Source organism: Echeneis naucrates, chromosome 13 (assembly GCF_900963305.1).
Source record: "Echeneis naucrates chromosome 13, fEcheNa1.1, whole genome shotgun sequence".
NCBI lineage: Eukaryota > Metazoa > Chordata > Actinopteri > Carangiformes > Echeneidae > Echeneis > Echeneis naucrates.
In genome coordinates this window covers 6,594,755-6,612,973 of record NC_042523.1, presented here as the reverse complement: position 1 = coordinate 6,612,973, position 18,219 = coordinate 6,594,755, and the positions used below count along the sequence as shown (strand labels likewise).

Below are 18,219 nucleotides of genomic sequence, written 5' to 3'. Positions count from 1 at the left end.
CTGTACTTAGGTCACGTAGGGGTCAAAGGTGCTGGCTGAACAGGAACTGTGAGATTTTTCATAGACTCAAACTCTGCTGCAGTTAATTCTGCTGTCAAATAGGTGAGGTAAAGAACAGATTTATGTCATAAAAGTTTAAATTATGTAATCTGTTTGATAATTATTCACAGTATCTCAAGAAACACTGTTATATCCTTTGTCCTCTTGCAAAGTCAGTCCATATGAACCGTTTTTGATTTCTTAGTTACAGAGAGCTCTTTAACCACACGTCAGCAATATAACAAAGGCACACACAATAAACACACATAACAGTCATATAGATAGTATATATAAGCATAAGCAGTAAGTAGTGTAAAAGTAATCAGTGCTCTGAGAGAGGCAGACACAAGAGAACTGTTAAACTGGTTGAGCTGCTGTACCTTCTTCCTGAAGGTAAAAGCGCATACTCATCACAGAGCGGTGCTTCTCAAAGTGTGGGGGAAATTTTCAATTTCATGCCTGTCTTACTGTAAACGCTTTTCTCGATTGGCAATCAAGATAATTCACTCTAAACAAGACGCCCTCAAACAAACAAAGTATAATAATTATGGCTAAAATGATTGAGCTTTAGGAGAAAAATGTAACCTGGGACTGAAGTGCTATTGCTGAAGTGATATTTGCAGCGGGACAACAAGGTGGCAGGTAGAAGTGAGCAACATGGATACACCACACAAAAGAGCCAGCACCATCACACACACACACACACACACACACAAGACAGACTTCTTGCTTGCATGACTTGAGTGGCGGTTTTATGACTACTTTTTGTTTTTGATTCAAGATATCAGTTATGATGGCACAACTGCACTCTTATTTTCTTTCTGAACTTGGTGTTGAGATTTTTAAATTTGATTCATTATATTAAAAAAAAAGCGTAGCTGATATATTTGATGCTAGAAAGTTTCAATCAAATGAAATGCTGTTTGTCATGATTTTTGTAGGGGCGACAGGGTGAAGTGACCAAAGAAGTTTGAGCCCTCCTGTCACAGAGGATGGGAGACGGATCAGACAGCGTCTGTCGGGTGGTCTGACAGCTCGGATGTTTTCGTTGTAGGAGCAGCTGTTTTGTTTTTTTGTTTTTTTGTTTTGTTTTACTTGTGCAGAGCCTCCCCCCCCCCCCCCCGTTTGGTTTGTGCTGCTGCTGTTTCATGACGTCACCACCCGAAATGCTCTCGTGCTGGTGTTTTTTTCTTAAGAGGTTCGTCTCGTGCCACCACGCTGTTTCCAATTCCATGAAACTTTGTATGTTTCTGCACATTTGTCATTCTTCAAGCTCCCGGAATGCCACTGTGGCAGGACGAACCTTTAGATAAACATGTTACACTTTTATAGCTTTATTTTTTTTAATGCTAGGCTACAGAAAAGCTTCCTTGTTGCCGTTTTCACCGCTGTAAATGACCTGTAGTATGAGCATAATATTTCTTTAAATGTATTATTCCCATGTTCACTCAGTTATTTTCTCAGTATCCATTCAGCCCATGTAATTATTTCAATTAATGTGGAGTGTGTGGAGTTGACAGTAACAATGACTTTATTTGCCAAAAGGAACATCATCGAAACGAATGCACCGAAACAAGCACTGCTTTGTATAGAACACAGAATGTGGGCAGATCTTTGTGTTAACCGACGCTGGTCTCACTCCACTTCCCAGGACATCGCACACCTCCCAGACACATGCAGCCCAGGAGCATCCCTCAAAGTGAAGGTCTTCTCTTGGAGCACCAGACTGGAGGGGAAATTCAGGCAAGGCAGCTTCTGCACAACTGCTGGCCAAGGTCAGCGTCAGTCCACACAACCTCTCCCAGACTGCAGCTGTGGGTACAGCTGAACACAGAGCCTTTCCTGGACTGCTGTCCTGCTTTTTGAATGCAGAGGGACACTGAGATGGAGTTTGGATTGGTCGGAGGCAGGGAGATTCAGGAAGGCTGAGTCCTTCTTTAGCCGCAGTCTGAAGATGAGCCATGCCACAGTTCCACTTGTTACTCGTTTGCTTAGACTGCAGCACTGTGAGAGACATTGTTTAATCAAATCAACTCTTGGAAGATTCCTCATGGTTCTCTCAATCACAGCAGAGATGTGGCATTGTGCTTAAATTTGGAGAGCACCAGCGGTCAGGTGGAAAGGTTTGAAGTTCTGCCCTCCTTGTTTTCACCAGCTTGAGGAATTGGTTGTCACATTCGTTGCTGCTAACAACGTTTTCAAAAGAGTTTTCAAAAAAGCTGTCACAAAAAGAACAACATAAGCTCTGAAAAACAGATTCAAATGCACAAGTGTTGAGCACAGAGACTTTCGAGTTGCCAAGTTTAACAGGCTGTTGATGGTTCTTGTTTTTTTAACAATTGCACCATGACTTTTTTCGGGCCCACAGATGGATCTACGTGCAGCTGTTCGGGACAAGGGGAGAGGTAAGAACTCATCTTCCTCTTTTTTGGTGGAACTACTAAGCCTCTCCAGTTTTCAACTGGATTCTCATCCGTTGGAGGACTGTTTGGAGCTTCATCGGCCTCCTCAACGGGGTGAGCGTCAATGTTTCTGTTGTATTTTTCACTCTGGGAAGTAGTGGAGACAGGGTCAGGGCCTATGGCAGTCGTTGCATCAGCTACATCATGATGACGAGCGACAAACTGGTCGACACACATGGGTAGGTTTTCATGCTTGAAAAGCCCATTTTTTTATGTTTTTGAACTCTGCTTCAGCAGCAGTCGAACTTGCAGTGATTCTGGTGCTTCGGAAGAGAGGAACCATTCCAGAGTGGTAAGTAAATTCCAAGTCTTATGATGTGGGGAATAATCTCAGGGAGGACGTGGATGTTATCTCTATCCCCATCAGCCATGGCATGTCACCCACTGTCTGGATCTGCTGATTATATGTATCCGCTGGTTCTGGTCCCTCAACCTCTTCATCCCGAATGCTGACAAATTCTTCTGCAATTTGAGCTTTTAGGTATTTTTTGCACCTCTCTGACGGTGAGGGGCTCCAGAACTGTTGCTACCCTCTGATTCACTTAATAATAGCGATGGCACGTACAAGTTGTTTTGCATGTTCCACAGATTGTAACTTAAAAAGCTGTGCTATTGACCTGAAAAAGAAATCTTTAACACGGTGTGTTTTATTTTTCAGGCAGTCCCACTGGCAGATCATCTTGGTGCGGTGTGCAACAGCTACCTTTACAAAACATGGGGGCAGTTTTGCAGGTTGATTTCCAAGCAAGACCTTAAAGCATTCATTGATGTTGGTATTCAGATCAGGAAGAGGGGTAAAAGCCTTCACCAGAGCACCAAGAATGGCCAGAGAAAAATCACATACTTCTTATTCTTTCTTCACTTACTTACTTCTTTTGGAACAGTGTGATAGCACTAACATCATGTTTCTCTGGCAGCATTTTGCACCACTGGGGCAGCTCTTATGCCCTGATATAAGAAGATATCTACTGGCTGTGACAGGACTGTCGAGGCAGGTAATCGCCTGACGTCATCTCCTGATATTAAAACTTAAAGTTTAAATGGCAGTTTTGACGGCACAAGCCAGCACAAAAGAACTGTACCATTTTGGGTCCATTCGGAGTAGATGGGGGGCTGGGTGACCTGTGGAAGAGCTAAAAAATTATCTGAAGTAACTGAAAAACCGTAGCAGCACAGACGAGAAGGTTGTACAGCACAAACCAGCACAAATGAAGTAGACTATTTCCCCGAAATTTTGTGTGCGGTGGGGGGCCAGCTTCAGGCAGGTTCCAGGGCGGCGTGACCGTCAGGACGTTTTTGCTGACAAAAACAAAAACATGTACCTGTTCCTATTAATTCATCCAAAACAAGTCAATGCACAACTTCGCATTGATAAAGCTAAAAAAAACCCAGACTTGAAGAGTTCTGACTGACTGAAAGTACTGGAATACATCCATATCAGTTCTTCTGTTTGAAAACCATACAAATAAAAGAGCAGATAAACACAAGCCTTGAATAATGAAATAATAATTAATAATAATACTTATTGCACAAATTTTGAAAACGGTCAAACTAGAAACTTTTTTTATTATGTGATATTTGTGACCATACTTATACTCATAGATAAAAATAACTTTTATGTAATATTTCATAATATGCTTAGTGTCTGTTTTCTGACTTAGAAGCATCCATTAGTCTGTAAATGTTCGTAAAGAAGATAAATCAGTTATGAAAGGAATTCCCCAGCTTACTGTAAATCCTGAGGAATCCCAGAGGTGTGGGTACACAGCGTTGTGGGAACAGTTTGGAGGATTGCAAATGCAAACCGCAATAAATTCATTGATGGAAGTGGAAATACAAAATAAATACTAGTTGTGAAAATGAAGTTCAATTATTTGATGAGGGTAGTATTGTAAAAGCTGTAAAAAAAGAAATCTATATTTTAAAAAAGCAAATAAACACTGGAATAGAAATGTTAACAGATAAATTAGAGATGCAAGTGTGTCCCCCAGTTCCATACCAAACGTGGACGATCTGGGCAAAGACCAGTGATTAAATTCTATTTCTCTAAGACCAAATAACTCACGCCTGAGGGAACTTCCTCTGTTGCAGCTTACAGCCATAGAGCATGCAATGTACTGATTTCTAGGAAGACCTCCTTTCTGTTATCCCATTAAAGGGTTTATGTCTCCTTTTGGACATCCCAGGACTTAAAGATTAAGGCAGTTATTGTATGGGGCTTCAGCTGGACCTCAGTCGCTGCCAGCGCACCGTGTGAACCCTGTCCACCTCGCTCTCATCAGCCTCAACACTAGCTCTCTGCAGATTACTGGACAGGAGTCAAACCTCTGGGGGAATAATGGGTTCCCACTGCTCAAACCTGGATGATATACTGGAGGAAGACATGCACCACTGGTACACCAAATTCATGAAGGAGTCTCCTTCGGGGCTCATCACGCTCTTTGAGCTCAAGACAATGCTGGAGATGAATGGTATGACGGAGGAGGCCAGCAGTTATGTGGACCAGGTCTTTTTCACCTTTGACATGGATGGGGTAAGGGAATACCTCAAATGCGTTTATTTTTCTTTGCCCAGGAAAATGAAAAGTCAATTTAGACAACTGGAGAATTATTTTGTTATTTTGTGAATTCCTGTTGCATGCACCTTTTTATTAAAAACAGATCCGTGCTTGAATTGCTTGGGAGGTTTGGTGCATTATGTCAAATGGCTTTCATATGAAAAGGGAAACTTTCTAAGAGAGCTGGTTAGAGGTTACAGAGATTTCTGCCATTTTAAGAAGGATACACTCAGGATGAACTCTATTCTAATGAGCCCTGGACTTCCTAGCACGCTGAGTGATGCATCACATGTGTGATACATGTGCATTTGCATTAGAGGAACATGTTTTACAATACCTGCAACTATTTGCAACAGTTTCCTCCAGAATTGCACCACCCCACAAAACTTGATCATATGTTAAATTGTAAAAGTTCTTCGTCCAAATAATCTGGAATTTATGCTTCTTTGTAAATGTGAGAATATACAGTTTTGTGGTTTTCTCTAACTGTTTCTCTGATGTGTTTTTTTTTTTTTTTTTTTTTTTTTTTGCAGGATGGCTACATAGACTTTGTTGAATATATTGCAGCAATAAGTTTATTGCTGAAAGGAGAAATAAACCAGAAGCTCAAGTGGTACTTCAAGCTTTTTGATCAAGATGGCAATGGGAAAATTGACAAAGAAGAACTGGAGACTATATTTAAGGTAGTTTGTGAGTTTCACATATGTAAGGAAGATGGTAGCTTACAGTTCGCTGAATCGTAAAGCCTTGCTGCTCTACAGCTAAAGAGCAGAAATTGGTTTAGCAGGCAGTGACCTAGACATGACACATAATCCAGGGGGCTTCTTATCTCACCCCACATCTAAATATGGCCTTGTATATGACCTAAGTCACTGTTAAAAATGATACAGTCATCAACCCAACAGATAACATAACAATGTTTCACCTTGTCAGAATTATATCAACAAGTTTTGAGCAGTGAAATGAAATAATGATGAATTTCCTGTCAAGTCTGTGTACAGTTTACACTTCAGTCTGCAGTACAGATCCCATGGCTACACCGTCAGTAATAGTTCCTGGAGTATCAGAAGCTGTTGTAGTTGAATCAGTTTTTCAACATGTTCGGTCTCATGATTAGTTTCACTATGAAGCAGCCGAATAGAAGCATTAGAAGTATTTATGTGAAACTAACAATTATGTGTGTAAACTCTACTATTAGGCAATTCAAGATATCACCAGGAATAATGATGTCCCACCAGAGGAGATCGTGACTCTCATCTATGAGAAAATTGACGTCAATGGAGAGGGTAACAAATATTGGATTATCAATCCACAATATTATGGTTTCTCATAGTTGATTACTAAAATCCCCAGAATGTGTTTTTGGTAGCAAATTCATACAACATGGCAATCATTAATATATATGGGTTTCTTGTTGTTTTTTTTGTTTTTTTTTGAGAAAGATATTACCTAAATGGGAACGCATGCAGAGATACATTTTTATCGTTTTGTATTTTTATATGTTAAACATTCACATATAAGCTGTCTCTTTCCAAAAAAAAAAAAAAGAAATAGTGAAGTGTTATGCTTAAAAATGTTGTTCACTTTTGCTTGTGTATTGTGTGTTCAGGTGAGCTGACTCTGGAGGAGTTCATCAGCGGAGCGAGGGAGCATCCTGACATCATGGACATGCTCACCAAGATGATGGATCTTACCAACGTCCTGGAAATCATTATCAAAGGTCAACAGAAGAACGCTGTGAACTGAACTGGTAGTCAGCTGGCTGGACTGTGTTTTTTTTTTTTTTTTGGTGGACTTTGAGAAGGAAGCAGCGTTGAAACAAGAGTGTAAGCGCTTGATGAAAGGCCAACTCCCATCTCAGACTGCACAGAATGGGATGAATCAACAGTAGCACACAGATAGGGTCTATCTGTGAGTTACCCAGGAGGTAAAGGAAAAATCTGTCGCCTTCCTTCTGCTTGTGTTCTCACATTTCTTGAATGATGACCCCTCAGTTCTGTTAAGATTTAAAACACTGTCAGATAATGTTCTTGGAGAGTTTCAGTGAGGGCAGGCCTGTCCTCATCACGCTCCAAGTAGATGGCGCAAAGTAAGATGGATAAACCAATTTGATTTAGGAGGAAGTGCTGTAAAATTGAGTGGGCTGCTTCGGTACAAAATGTCTTGGACATTTTTTATTCATATCTGAAAAGTTTTTTAATTGAAGACCCATTGAATTAATATCTCAATCAGTCCCGTAAAAGACAAACTGCCAAATGTCCAGTTGCTTTTTGATTAAAACTTATTTTGGGAAGCACTATGATCACTTCTTGTAAGAAGTACACTGCTGGTTCTTTTGAGAAAAAAAAAGTGGCTGTAGGATGAATGTAAGTAAGAATGGTTGTATGTAATAGTATCTGCAACTAAATGTTTCCCCATTTTTTCTGCAGTTAAGGTTAAATTGTTGCCTTAAAAAATAATACAATGATTTAGTTCAAAGAAGCTGGCCCAACTCACTGTATGAGTCTTTCATATTCTACAGGGCCATGGATGAGTAGTGGCTTTGCTACACAATATATCCACATTGCACACACTGAGCTATTTTTCATCGAAAGTGTGGGCTATCTTTTCCTATGCTAAACAAAATTTACTACACTGCTATGGATACATTTACAAATTTTATCCAAAGTGACTTACCACTCTGGAAGAGCACTAAAACATCATTGCAATAAGAGACCTTGGCGTACAAAGTACCACATCAATTCAATAAGTGCAAGCAGCTCAAGTGCACAGGGAAGATGCATAGTAAGCGCTAGTAATGGACGTCAGGGTGTTAGAGGTATTAGGAGACGAGGCGCTCTCAGAAGACATAAGTCTTCAAAACATTCCCTAGATAGATTCCTTACATCCTTACTCAGAGACAGAGAGGGCCCCCGCAGCCTGAGCTCTGTATTTAGAAGCTTGCCCCACCACTTGGGAACCTCAAACAAGCACTCTGGACTGTGATTGTTTTGTTTGCATGGATGACAAAGCCAGATGTCATTATAGGAATACAGAAGCTGCAAGGGAGCATTAATCTGTATTACTGAGTTTGAGTGGATGAGGTAGAAGAGGTAAGAAGTATAACTATAAGTTACTTGAATTTGATTTAGGCTGCCATGTTCAAGTAGCTGAATGAGGTGTAGGAGGACTGGTATTCTAGACCATCTGTGACGGGGTGGAAAAGTTCCAGCAAGTTATAGTACCTGATTTATCCAAACCTCTAATATCATTTACTGCATTTCAAAAAGTTATTAAATGCGGGCCGATCAGTAACTTATGATGAACTATATGCATACTGCATATTTTTCTGTATATAGTATCTCTGCTCTTTTTCTTTTTATGTTTTATATAGTCTTCTTTCTTTGATTTTTAATTACATTTCATGTTATTTGTTTGTATTCTGTCTGTACAGAGCTGTGCTGATGAGCAAATTTCCCCAAGTGAGATAAATAAAGTCTCATCTTATCTTATCTGTTTCAAAGCCTGACTCCTCAAAGGGCTCAATGTCACCATCTTGTGGGAATGGATGGATGAAGTTCTACCATACATCTCCTCATATTTCCAGTCCTTGCTTTTTTATGGCTTCTTTGCTCAGTTTTATGACATCATCAATTTATGATGAAAAGAGAAGAATAGCATGCTAGGGCACTGTGTATTTTGTTAAGTGGGCCATAATCAACAGGATACAAGCTGTATAAGTAATTAGGTCTACAAACCCTGACAAATTCACTTCAGCAGCACGGGCCCATTTAGTTTAAAACTGCAAACATACCGTATATCAGTGCATGAGAATGTGATTTAAAGAACCTATTGTTGTAATAATCGTCACCTTTTAAAGGGACAAAGACTGGGTCCTTTTCTTCATGACAGTGCTTGATTTCTCTTCTGATGTAGTCTGCCAAGGCACAGACTGTCTGGAGAGCTTCTTTTTTTTTTTTTTCTTTTTTTTTTTTCATTTGTGAAAACAATGCCAGATCTCGTCACACATTTGAAAGAACCTTAGCACCAGCTGTTCATTGGTTCAAAGAGGAATCAGGCCTAGAAGCAAATGTTTGCACCCAGGCATATTTCGATAGTGCTTCCCTCATTTTTATATCAGGACCAAAGCTTAATTTTCTCGAGATTGCCCATCAAAGTTCTCTTCGCTTATACATCAGGAAGTTAAAATAGCCCACAATTCACAAAGGGCCTTGGCTAAACACTGTTTCTTTATCTTGAGTCAAAATTTTAAATCTCTCAGCTCATCTATAAATTCAATCAACGTCAAATCATGCGAACCATTGAAACATACTCGTCTGGATGGTTAATGTTTGACATTGGTTGACTTTGGCGCACCCTGGCCAGACGCTATTATGAACTCGGCAAAACTGAAGGTTGTGTAAATAAAACAGAGATAAGAGTTTGACTTCACATAACACTCCAAGTGTTTCTAAATGTATCGGATGATGCAATTGCATAACTGTAGTGAGCAACCCACCTGCGCTCATCATATAAATTCACCACTGTCTGCTCTGATGCCTTTGCACTGCACACCGCTTCCTAGTGTCGGACACCATAGCACAGGAACAGACCAGATCCAACTGAAAGCATGCAGTCTGCCGAGGTCAAGTTCAAGAAGAACAGCCTTCTCTTGGCTCTGAGACGATACAGCTCAGCCGTCAGTGACATGGAGCAGACCATTCTCCTGCCCAGCTTGCTGCGAGATGTGCCCTCAGACGAGGTGTGGGACAATGGGGCAGCAGAGGAGTCATGCGACGACCTGTACGGAAACTACCTGATACTCAAAGCCATACGAAACACAGTGGAGAACAGCTCGGTTTCCCTGGATGACCACAAGACCAAGAAAACCACAGCCCTCAACAAGACCCTGGAGCCTCTCCTGAACACAGATCCTGAAACTCTCTTCCACTTCCACCTGAGAGGACTATTTTCTGTGATGAGCGACCTCACCAAGAAGACTCAGTGCCTTACTGAAAAGTATAAGGACATCATTGGCGTGGCAAATTAGAAAACTATTAAAGTTGCGTGAACAGCAAAAAACACCAGATGTTTGTAAAACTGTGATATATGCAACATCTCAAATATCTGAACTCTTTACATTCGGACTTCTAACATTTTAATATGAATAAAAGCGTACCGTCAAAGCTAGTGATTTATGTTTCTATTTGTTTATTGGAACCACTTGGTTTGAAGAGTTGGCAAAAATACAGTTGAAAGAGGCGTTTTCTAGGTGGGATTTATATCCAGACACACGAACCTTCCAGTGCGTTGTACTTAATGATTTTTCAAATCAAGAACATTTCAGTGAGAAAGTTTTAAATTTCTAACTTTTTTTATTTACATAGTTACATTTCACACAATAAATGACAGAAAGATTTCACAAAAAGACCAAAGGAGACTGATGGTAGACCGGAAATGTTTCCTCTCAAACTCTGCACCTCCCATCTCACCAGCTGCCGATACTTAGCGCACAGGATGGAAAGGCTCCACAATCTCTGCAAAGGTCTTTTTTTCTGGTGACATAAGGAAACGAGAGAAAAAAATCTGATCACAAATCTTGAAATTCAAGTTTCTCTCTTTAGGTTAACCAATGTCCTAAAGCACTTGAGACGGTATAGAAGGTATGGCAAAAACTATTTGGTGTTGGTTTTTTATCCTGATATTGAGATATATGAAAATGCAGTAACTGCCTATTTGGCAATCTAATAATATCAGACACAGAAAGAGGAATTCATTTATGCAATTTTTTGACATAAAAAAATATATTTAAATGTGATTATAAAGAGTCATAACAAGCTAATGATTTTCATGGTTTTTTATGATATGCAGAGAATAAAATTATTGTGGTGCCATACATGAGTAACCATTCCTGTGTACTGAATAGAAAACCACCATATAAATCATTTATTTACAATATAACTTGCTGAATCACGGTTGTGCAAAACTCGATAATTTTTTGTGCCTTCTGTCAGTGTGGAAAAAAAATGAAAGTTTACTTACCCTTTGGCGCAAACTCCTCTGGGTGGAGTCTAATATACTCATTCATATCCCGGTCAAGTCTGGCATAAGTGTAATTTTCATATTTTGTAAGGTGGTAGCCGATGAACCAGCCAATAGTTGCCAGCAGGACTTGTCGGTGAACACCTACAAAGTAGGACAGGTGATATGTTATTTTAAACACGTCATATAAAATGTTGTACTATGAAGTTTGCAAAGTACAAAAAAAAAAAAAAAGCTCGCCCCAGATCAGACATGCACCGTAAAGTTTGCACATTAAGCAGGAAAAAGGTTTATTTCGGGCTATCATGTTATAAAATGACCACATAAACAAAGCTTAAGTAAGCTAAAAGTCACATTAAATTGGTCCAGTTTATAACTAAAGCGGTATCAGGCAGATTCTGGAAATTGTACAGTGTTACTGAGTGTGTTAAAAGCTAATTTCTTTTTTTTTTTTAAATCAACACATTCAGCTATGGGAACAAGCTGCTGCTCTGCCGAGACACAACGTGTTGACTGTTACCAAATGGGCCGTGCCGGGACGTTTTATTAAAAAAAAAAAAAAAAAATATATATATATATATATATACGTTTAGTGGACATTTTTAAAAGAGTTGCTGTCCATACGCCAGCTAGCAAACATGCTAACCTGCTTTTAGCGGCGGCCTGTGGTTGATGGCGTTGTGCAGCATCGCGGTGCACCAGCCCACCCCGGCCAGCCACGTCGAGTTCCTGTTCACGACCCCCGGAGGAGGGAGAGCCTTTCCTTCGTCTGACAGGCCCATGGCGACCGAAATTTCCCTTCAGTCGGGGTTATGCTTGTGACCTCCCGGCTACCTGCTCCGACTCTTTCAGCAATCACCTCCGGTAGGAAGTCAAGGGCATGGCGTGCAACCGCGACGAACTGTCCGGGTAAAACAAGGGAAAACAAACTTTTTCCCCCGTTCCGGCTACCCTGTTTCCTAGCAACCGAGGACAAAGCATTGCATTTGTATCGACAAAGGGCATTTCTCTTTTCTTTTTTTTTTAAACGCTGTTTTGTTTTTGTCTTAAAAAAAAAAGAAAGCACACACTTAATACTATCATCCGTGATAATAAGTAACTCTCTGTAAATAAGTGGCAAAAGAAAGTATTTCCACCGGACCAGGACTATCAGCAGTAATTCATAAAGGTTACAAGCTTCACTTTGAGGGCTCCTTCCATTTTCCCTTCTTAATAATGTTACAAAGCCTTCAAAACACCAGCAAAACCCTACAGTAAAAAAAAAAAAACAAAAAAACAACTACAACAATAATAATGATAGTTCACCCTGTTCGTATAGCACATTTCATACCATTCATGTAAGCAGGCCAAAGTGACTATTCACCTGCACCAACGACACAAAAATATATTTCAAACGTTATAGTTATAAACAATAATAAAATATCAACATCGAGAGATCAATCCTGCCATCAACATTTCTAAGATGTGCTGGGCAGCGCACGGCTCATGTGGAGCGACGTGTTCGTTATGGTTTTAAATTTGATTTTGAAAATAGATGGCTTCTTCTCTGATATCAGTAAGTGGTGCGCTTCATGCCCAGCTTCAGCTTCAGCAGATAGTTGGAGTGTTGCAGATTTATAAAAGATTAATTCAACGAAACGCCTATAATGCTATAACCTTACACTTCCTATTCAAGTTATATTAGATCGTCATCTCGCTGCAAAATTAATCCTTCTCACAAAGCAACGTGTTGATCACTTACTAACTTCTTGTTATTATTATTATTATTATTATTATTATTATCTATATAATCTAAAACGATGACGATAACAACAACAACAACAACAACAACAACAATAATAATGATAATCCTAACGACGCTCTGATTCCTTGTAATATTTCTATTTCCAGTTGTACTTGTATTCCGGGCCGTCTTTATCGAGCACAGTTTTCCTGAGGATTAATGAAGTATCCTGAGTGTGAAACTCGGGCAGATGTAGTGCGTCGCATGTGAGCAGATGACATCATTGGAGCGGCCCCCTCCTCCTCCTTCCCCTCTCACAGGCTGCTGAGGATACACAGCCAGAGGAATTATGCCCTTCCCTGCTCTGGCTTTCCCAGTTTGATGAGCTGACCTATGCATACCAAGTAGTCTCAAAGTCCGGGGACATCCCCGTGTTTTTGGTAAGTGCAAACTGTTTCCAGGCTCGTCCCGTTTCGCAGGGCCGCATGGGGTTTTTGTGATTATTGTTATTATTTCCCCTCCCTGCATCTGCAGATTGTGGCAAAATGGCTAGAGTCACACGGTAGCTGCTAGATGCTACTGTTGCTAGCTTCGCCCCTACAGGCTACCAACCCACCAGATCGCCAGGCTTTATTAGGAAGAAATGCCGTTTTAGCTCGCGTTAAGTCTGCGAAGGATTGCGATGTTGCTTTTCGGTACAAGACAACATAAAAGATCGAGCAAGGAAATGCGACACAGGGACATTTTGTGTGTGTATATATATACAAATGCATCCGATTCCAGCTGAATTTAACCCTGAAATATTGTTCATCGCGTATGGGATTTGAAAGATTCACATCGTCTTGCAAGCAACAGTTTGCTTTCTCATGACTGTTTTTTTTTTTTTTAAGTGAGATTCTTGTTTTTTCCTCCTTTGGCCTCAGATATAACGGTACTGCGGAGATTACTGGAAATGTTTGATACTCTGCCTGTTTACATGCATGTGTGTGTCTGTGTGTGTCTGTGCAGACATGGATTTAACAGACAGACAGATCGTTGTGCTTTTTGCTGATTATTCCCTCCAGCAGGGTGTCTTGTCGCTGAGGCTCCATAATCCCCTAAAAGTGCTGCACGGCCCCTCAAAACTGCAGCTAAGCAAAAACATGAGGAGGCTCAGGTTGTGCAATCATCAGTGGAAGAAGTGAAACAGAGACATTTCCTTTGGGTTACTGCTGGTGATCTCAAAGTTCAAACAATGCCCAGTTCCCGATGGGCATCTCAGACCAAATCCACTTTGATAGGTTGTGTATCTTATCACTTGTATCATCAGGATCAGACATAAATATAAAAAAGACTGTTGCTCTGAATGAGCAGTTCAATATGGCTAAATTCACATATCTACTGTTGACTGATTTTATTCGACTTAAATAACTCTTGAGTTGACATTTTCCAGGTCAAATGCCAGCTGCTTTGGTCCCCTCACGCTGCTGGCCCATGCACCAGTTTCTCAACAGTTTCACCACTGTCCTGCCTGGGTCCAGTTAAATGTCGTGGTTTGATTTTAGAGCACTGACTTATCTGCTTTTCTGTCTTTTTCTTTTGTCTTCATTTTCACAGTTTAGCATGAGCATGGAAGATTATGACTACCTGTTCAAAATAGTTCTGATAGGAAATGCCGGAGTTGGGAAGACATGTCTCGTCCGGCGCTTTACTCAGGTTTGTATATGGCTGTGCTTATGAGCTTAGAGTTATTACAGCTGTATTCTATTACAGTTCACTATTATATTTTAACCGTTGTAATTTCAGGGCCTTTTCCCACCTGGACAAGGGGCTACTATCGGAGTAGATTTCATGATTAAAACTGTGGAGATCAAAGGGGAGAAGGTCAAGGTATACAAAGATCTAAAATTCTTTTTCTTTATATATAAACGTTTCTTCTATAATAGTTTGGACACGCAGCTTCTCTTTTTAAATCTGTTCTCCAGCTGCAGATATGGGACACAGCTGGACAGGAGAGATTTCGCTCCATAACTCAGAGTTATTACCGTAGTGCCAACGCCCTCATTCTTACATATGACATAACCTGTGAGGACTCCTTCAGGTGCCTTCCAGAGTGGCTGAGGGAGATTGAGCAGTATGCCAACAACCAAGTGGTGACTATATTAGTCGGTAAGAAACTTTTACTCTTTCCTTTGGTGACAAATGGGCTTCTCTTTTATTAACGCACTCATTGTTCATCATGAGAGAATTGAATAATAGCCTGCACTATATATTATTGGACTTGACCTGGTTTTCTGAGCCCACTTCAGTGTGAGCATGAATTACTGTGCTGACACCAGCTGCGTTCTCTAGATAGATTTGAAAAATATCCAGTTTTCTTTGTTAACATGCATTTTTTCGTGTGATTGTCTTGTCCCTTTTCACCAAACGAATCATTTTTGACTGGAATAAATAACTCACACATGTCTTTTGCTTACATCCATCCCACTCATACCTTCACACACTCACACCCACTCCACATCCATCTGCCGCATCTACACATACCCACCACTGTTCAGAAAGACAGTTTGCATTTTGATTCAAGGAGCCACATTCATACTTGCTGGATGTGTTGCCAAGACCAATGTGTATGTCTTACAGGTAATAAAATAGACCTGGCGGAGAAGAGAGAGGTTCTCAGACAGAGGGCTGAAGACTTTGCTGAAGCCCAGAGCATGCTGTATCTGGAGACCTCAGCCAAAGAGTCTGACAACGTCGAGAAACTTTTCCTTGACCTGGCCTGCGAACTCATTCGAGAGGCAAAGCAGAACAAGCTGGATAACAATGACACTGCCCCAATGCCCGGTGAGGGTAAAACCATCAGTTACTTGAGCTGCTGCAGCCTAAATTAGAGAGCTTGATTTTCTGGCCACGGTAATTCAGTAGCCATTGACTGGAGAGGGCAGATGGCCGAGCCCCAATGCCTCCGTCCCTCTGAGATGGCATGATGCCGCTTAGTTCTGTCATTTCTAGTCCCATGCCTTTTTGAGCTGTACAAGGGAGATAGTCAACTTTAGTTTGGCCTTCCAGGAACAAGCATTTTAAAATGCTGCCATTATGGAGAACATAATCCTCAATGCAACAGGGCATGTAAAGTATATGTCTGCCTGATGCATCCAGGAATCTGAGTAGGGCTCCATTTCATCCTCTTCATGGTGAAATGGCAGAATTTTTCTTGTTTGGGTTATAGGCACCATTTTCATTAAACATCAGTGTATTCACCAGCAGTATAATGTGAGTGGAAAGCTCTACCAGGTATTTTACTACAGATTCAACAAAGCTGACAAAAATCTTCATCATCATTGAAGGTTATCAGTCCATGGTAACAACATGTTTACACAAAGTACGAGTTTGAGATCACAGTCTGATTTGCAAAAAGAAAAAAGAAAAAAAAAAACACTTCCCCTAAAGTTTCCCTAAAAACAGTTGCACAATCATGTCTTTCCCACTACAGTTACTTCTGCTCTGAGAATTGTGTTGAACATTATTAACTTTCATTATCTCATTTTTGAGTAGTTATTTGCACCTGTCATTATAAACTGTGAAATATTCGTTCCCAGTAGAGGATTTTTACTTGCTGCTAAAAAAAATTCATGTCAGATAACATAAGATGAATCATGCATATAAATACTACATTGGATTTCTGTGATGCCATTTTTTAATTGTTATTATTTTTTTGTATACTTGCAGTGCTTAGTTGGTCTAGTATGAAGCAAACGAAGGGCCTGTCAGTCATCAGTAGAGATTATGACCAATTTAATTACTTGACATTTTATTCTTTGTGACCATCAGCTGTTACTTTTACCCAACAACATGAATATTTCTGCCTTTGTTGGTGCTGTCTAGCCATGAAATTGTATGACTTCTTATTCGTTTGAAGCAGTTTGTTCATGTAGTTTTGTATATGACTTGGTGTACTTCTTATGGTTTTATTGTGAAATCTTACTGTCCAGCATGTTTTGCCATAATTTGTAGAGTCTAACTTTATCTTTCATATATTTTCCATAACTGTAATGTACTGTATTGCACAATGCCATATACTGCACACTTATTTTTATTGTAACATTTTGTCTTTTGTTGTACAGACTTGTAGTACATCTTGGCACTTTGCTTTTATATTTTTTATTTTCAGTAATCCCTTTGTACAACTGGCAAGCGTTGTTTTGCCTTTTACCTTAGACTTAACAGCAGTTACTTACCAGTCATCCCTCTTGTCAACCCACTATGGGGAATACAAAGGAAAACACTATTGGGATGTTGTGCTTTTCTTCCTTTATGTGTACAAAATAAACCTTAAAAATTACTCTGTACATTAACATTAAATAATTACACTAAATATTTTGTATTTGTTATGTTTATATTTAATGACACATGCTGAGCCAGACCATCAGAATCAATCAGACAATGCCAGAAAAAGTGCATTATTATGAATATGCCTACATATTGCCCATTCAAAAATGAAGTTTCTCATTATTTTAATAAACTTTGAATTATTATTTTGATGTACAAAGTAAGCTACACAAATAATTGTGGCATTATTAGGAAGAAATTTCATTTTAACTCACATTAAGTCTGCAAGGGTTCTGATCATTGCAAAACAAGATAAAAGTTGAAGAAAGATATTTTGTATATGTACGATTCCAGCTGAATGAAACCCTAAAACATCGGTCATCGCTTGAGGGTTTGAAAATTCACATCCACTTGCAAGCAACAGTTTGATATTTTAGAGATGCTATTTCAAAAGTGAGATAACAGATACCAGTACTGCAGAGATTACTGGAAATGACTGATACTTAGCCTGTGTGTGTCTGTGTGGACATGGACCTAACAGACACACACATTGAGCTGCATCGTTGTGCTTTTTGCTGATTATTCCCTCCAGCAGGGTGTCTTGTCGCTGAGGCTCCATAATCCCCTAAAAGTGCTGCACGGCCCCTCAAAACTGCAGCTAAGCAAAAGCATGTTAGTATACAATTGATTTGGAGATGGTTTTATAAGCATAATTACTTCCAGTATGAGTCTTTGTTGTCATAATAACAGTAAATGTCACAATAACAACAGCAAATATTATTATTACTGATGTTTCCATTGCTATTACTTCTACTTCTACCCTTCCTACTACCAACAATAATAATACTATTAATGACAACAGTATATTTTCCACTCCAGCAAAAGAAACAGGCTTCCATATAGACGCAGCCTGCTTTTGTCTGGTCTGTGAACGCTCCGGAGCTCGGTCCTGACATTGTGACACCCTGGGGTGACACTGGGAACAGCTGTGCATGCTGGGAGATCAGACAGAGGAGGGCTGTCTGTGGCTTAGTGGTGTTTTTCTTGTCTAGCAAGGAAAACACCGGATGTTCGCAGGAAACCATCGAATCCTCACCCTTTGATTTTTA

At 40.0% G+C, this 18,219-nt stretch overlaps 4 protein-coding genes across 4 annotated transcripts; 3 read left to right on the top strand and 1 right to left on the bottom strand.

The window, feature by feature from the left end:
- The first annotated feature begins 4,707 nt into the window (after nucleotides 1–4,707).
- Nucleotides 4,708–6,804, top strand: guca1c (guanylate cyclase activator 1C). The gene is made up of 4 exons (XM_029518031.1): nucleotides 4,708–5,034; nucleotides 5,592–5,741; nucleotides 6,257–6,344; nucleotides 6,668–6,804. The coding sequence occupies exons 1-4, from the start codon at nucleotides 4,840–4,842 to the stop codon at nucleotides 6,802–6,804; spliced, it is 570 nt and encodes a 189-aa protein (XP_029373891.1). The 5' UTR covers nucleotides 4,708–4,839.
- A 2,863-nt stretch (nucleotides 6,805–9,667) lies between these two features.
- Nucleotides 9,668–10,087, top strand: thrsp (thyroid hormone responsive). The gene has a single exon (XM_029518346.1). The coding sequence runs from the start codon at nucleotides 9,668–9,670 to the stop codon at nucleotides 10,085–10,087; it is 420 nt and encodes a 139-aa protein (XP_029374206.1).
- Nucleotides 10,088–10,282: 195 nt separating this feature from the next.
- Nucleotides 10,283–11,963, bottom strand: ndufc2 (NADH:ubiquinone oxidoreductase subunit C2). Its single transcript, XM_029517974.1, has 3 exons — nucleotides 11,726–11,963; nucleotides 11,080–11,223; nucleotides 10,283–10,592 (listed from the first exon to the last, which is right to left on the bottom strand). The coding sequence occupies exons 1-3, from the start codon at nucleotides 11,859–11,861 to the stop codon at nucleotides 10,543–10,545; spliced, it is 330 nt and encodes a 109-aa protein (XP_029373834.1). The 5' UTR covers nucleotides 11,862–11,963; the 3' UTR covers nucleotides 10,283–10,542.
- A 1,147-nt stretch (nucleotides 11,964–13,110) lies between these two features.
- On the top strand, nucleotides 13,111–16,243 carry rab30 (RAB30, member RAS oncogene family). The gene is made up of 5 exons (XM_029516929.1): nucleotides 13,111–13,242; nucleotides 14,399–14,497; nucleotides 14,588–14,671; nucleotides 14,767–14,950; nucleotides 15,422–16,243. The coding sequence occupies exons 2-5, from the start codon at nucleotides 14,405–14,407 to the stop codon at nucleotides 15,670–15,672; spliced, it is 612 nt and encodes a 203-aa protein (XP_029372789.1). The 5' UTR covers nucleotides 13,111–13,242; nucleotides 14,399–14,404; the 3' UTR covers nucleotides 15,673–16,243.
- The last annotated feature ends 1,976 nt before the right edge of the window (nucleotides 16,244–18,219 follow it).

Coding starts and splice junctions, on each gene's coding strand:
- guca1c (XM_029518031.1), top strand. CDS start 4,840: ATGGGTTCCCACTGCTCAAACCTGGATGATATACTGGAGGAAGACATG. Junction 5,742..6,256: donor AACTGGAGACTATATTTAAG/GTAGTTTGTGAG, acceptor CTCTACTATTAG/GCAATTCAAGATATCACCAG. Junction 6,345..6,667: donor AATTGACGTCAATGGAGAGG/GTAACAAATATT, acceptor TTGTGTGTTCAG/GTGAGCTGACTCTGGAGGAG.
- thrsp (XM_029518346.1), top strand. CDS start 9,668: ATGCAGTCTGCCGAGGTCAAGTTCAAGAAGAACAGCCTTCTCTTGGCT.
- ndufc2 (XM_029517974.1), bottom strand. CDS start 11,861: ATGGGCCTGTCAGACGAAGGAAAGGCTCTCCCTCCTCCGGGGGTCGTG. Junction 11,224..11,725: donor CAGGCCGCCGCTAAAAGCAG/GTTAGCATGTTT, acceptor CCTACTTTGTAG/GTGTTCACCGACAAGTCCTG. Junction 10,593..11,079: donor AGAGGAGTTTGCGCCAAAGG/GTAAGTAAACTT, acceptor TTATGTCACCAG/AAAAAAAGACCTTTGCAGAG.
- rab30 (XM_029516929.1), top strand. CDS start 14,405: ATGAGCATGGAAGATTATGACTACCTGTTCAAAATAGTTCTGATAGGA. Junction 14,498..14,587: donor TCGTCCGGCGCTTTACTCAG/GTTTGTATATGG, acceptor TTGTAATTTCAG/GGCCTTTTCCCACCTGGACA. Junction 14,672..14,766: donor TCAAAGGGGAGAAGGTCAAG/GTATACAAAGAT, acceptor TCTGTTCTCCAG/CTGCAGATATGGGACACAGC.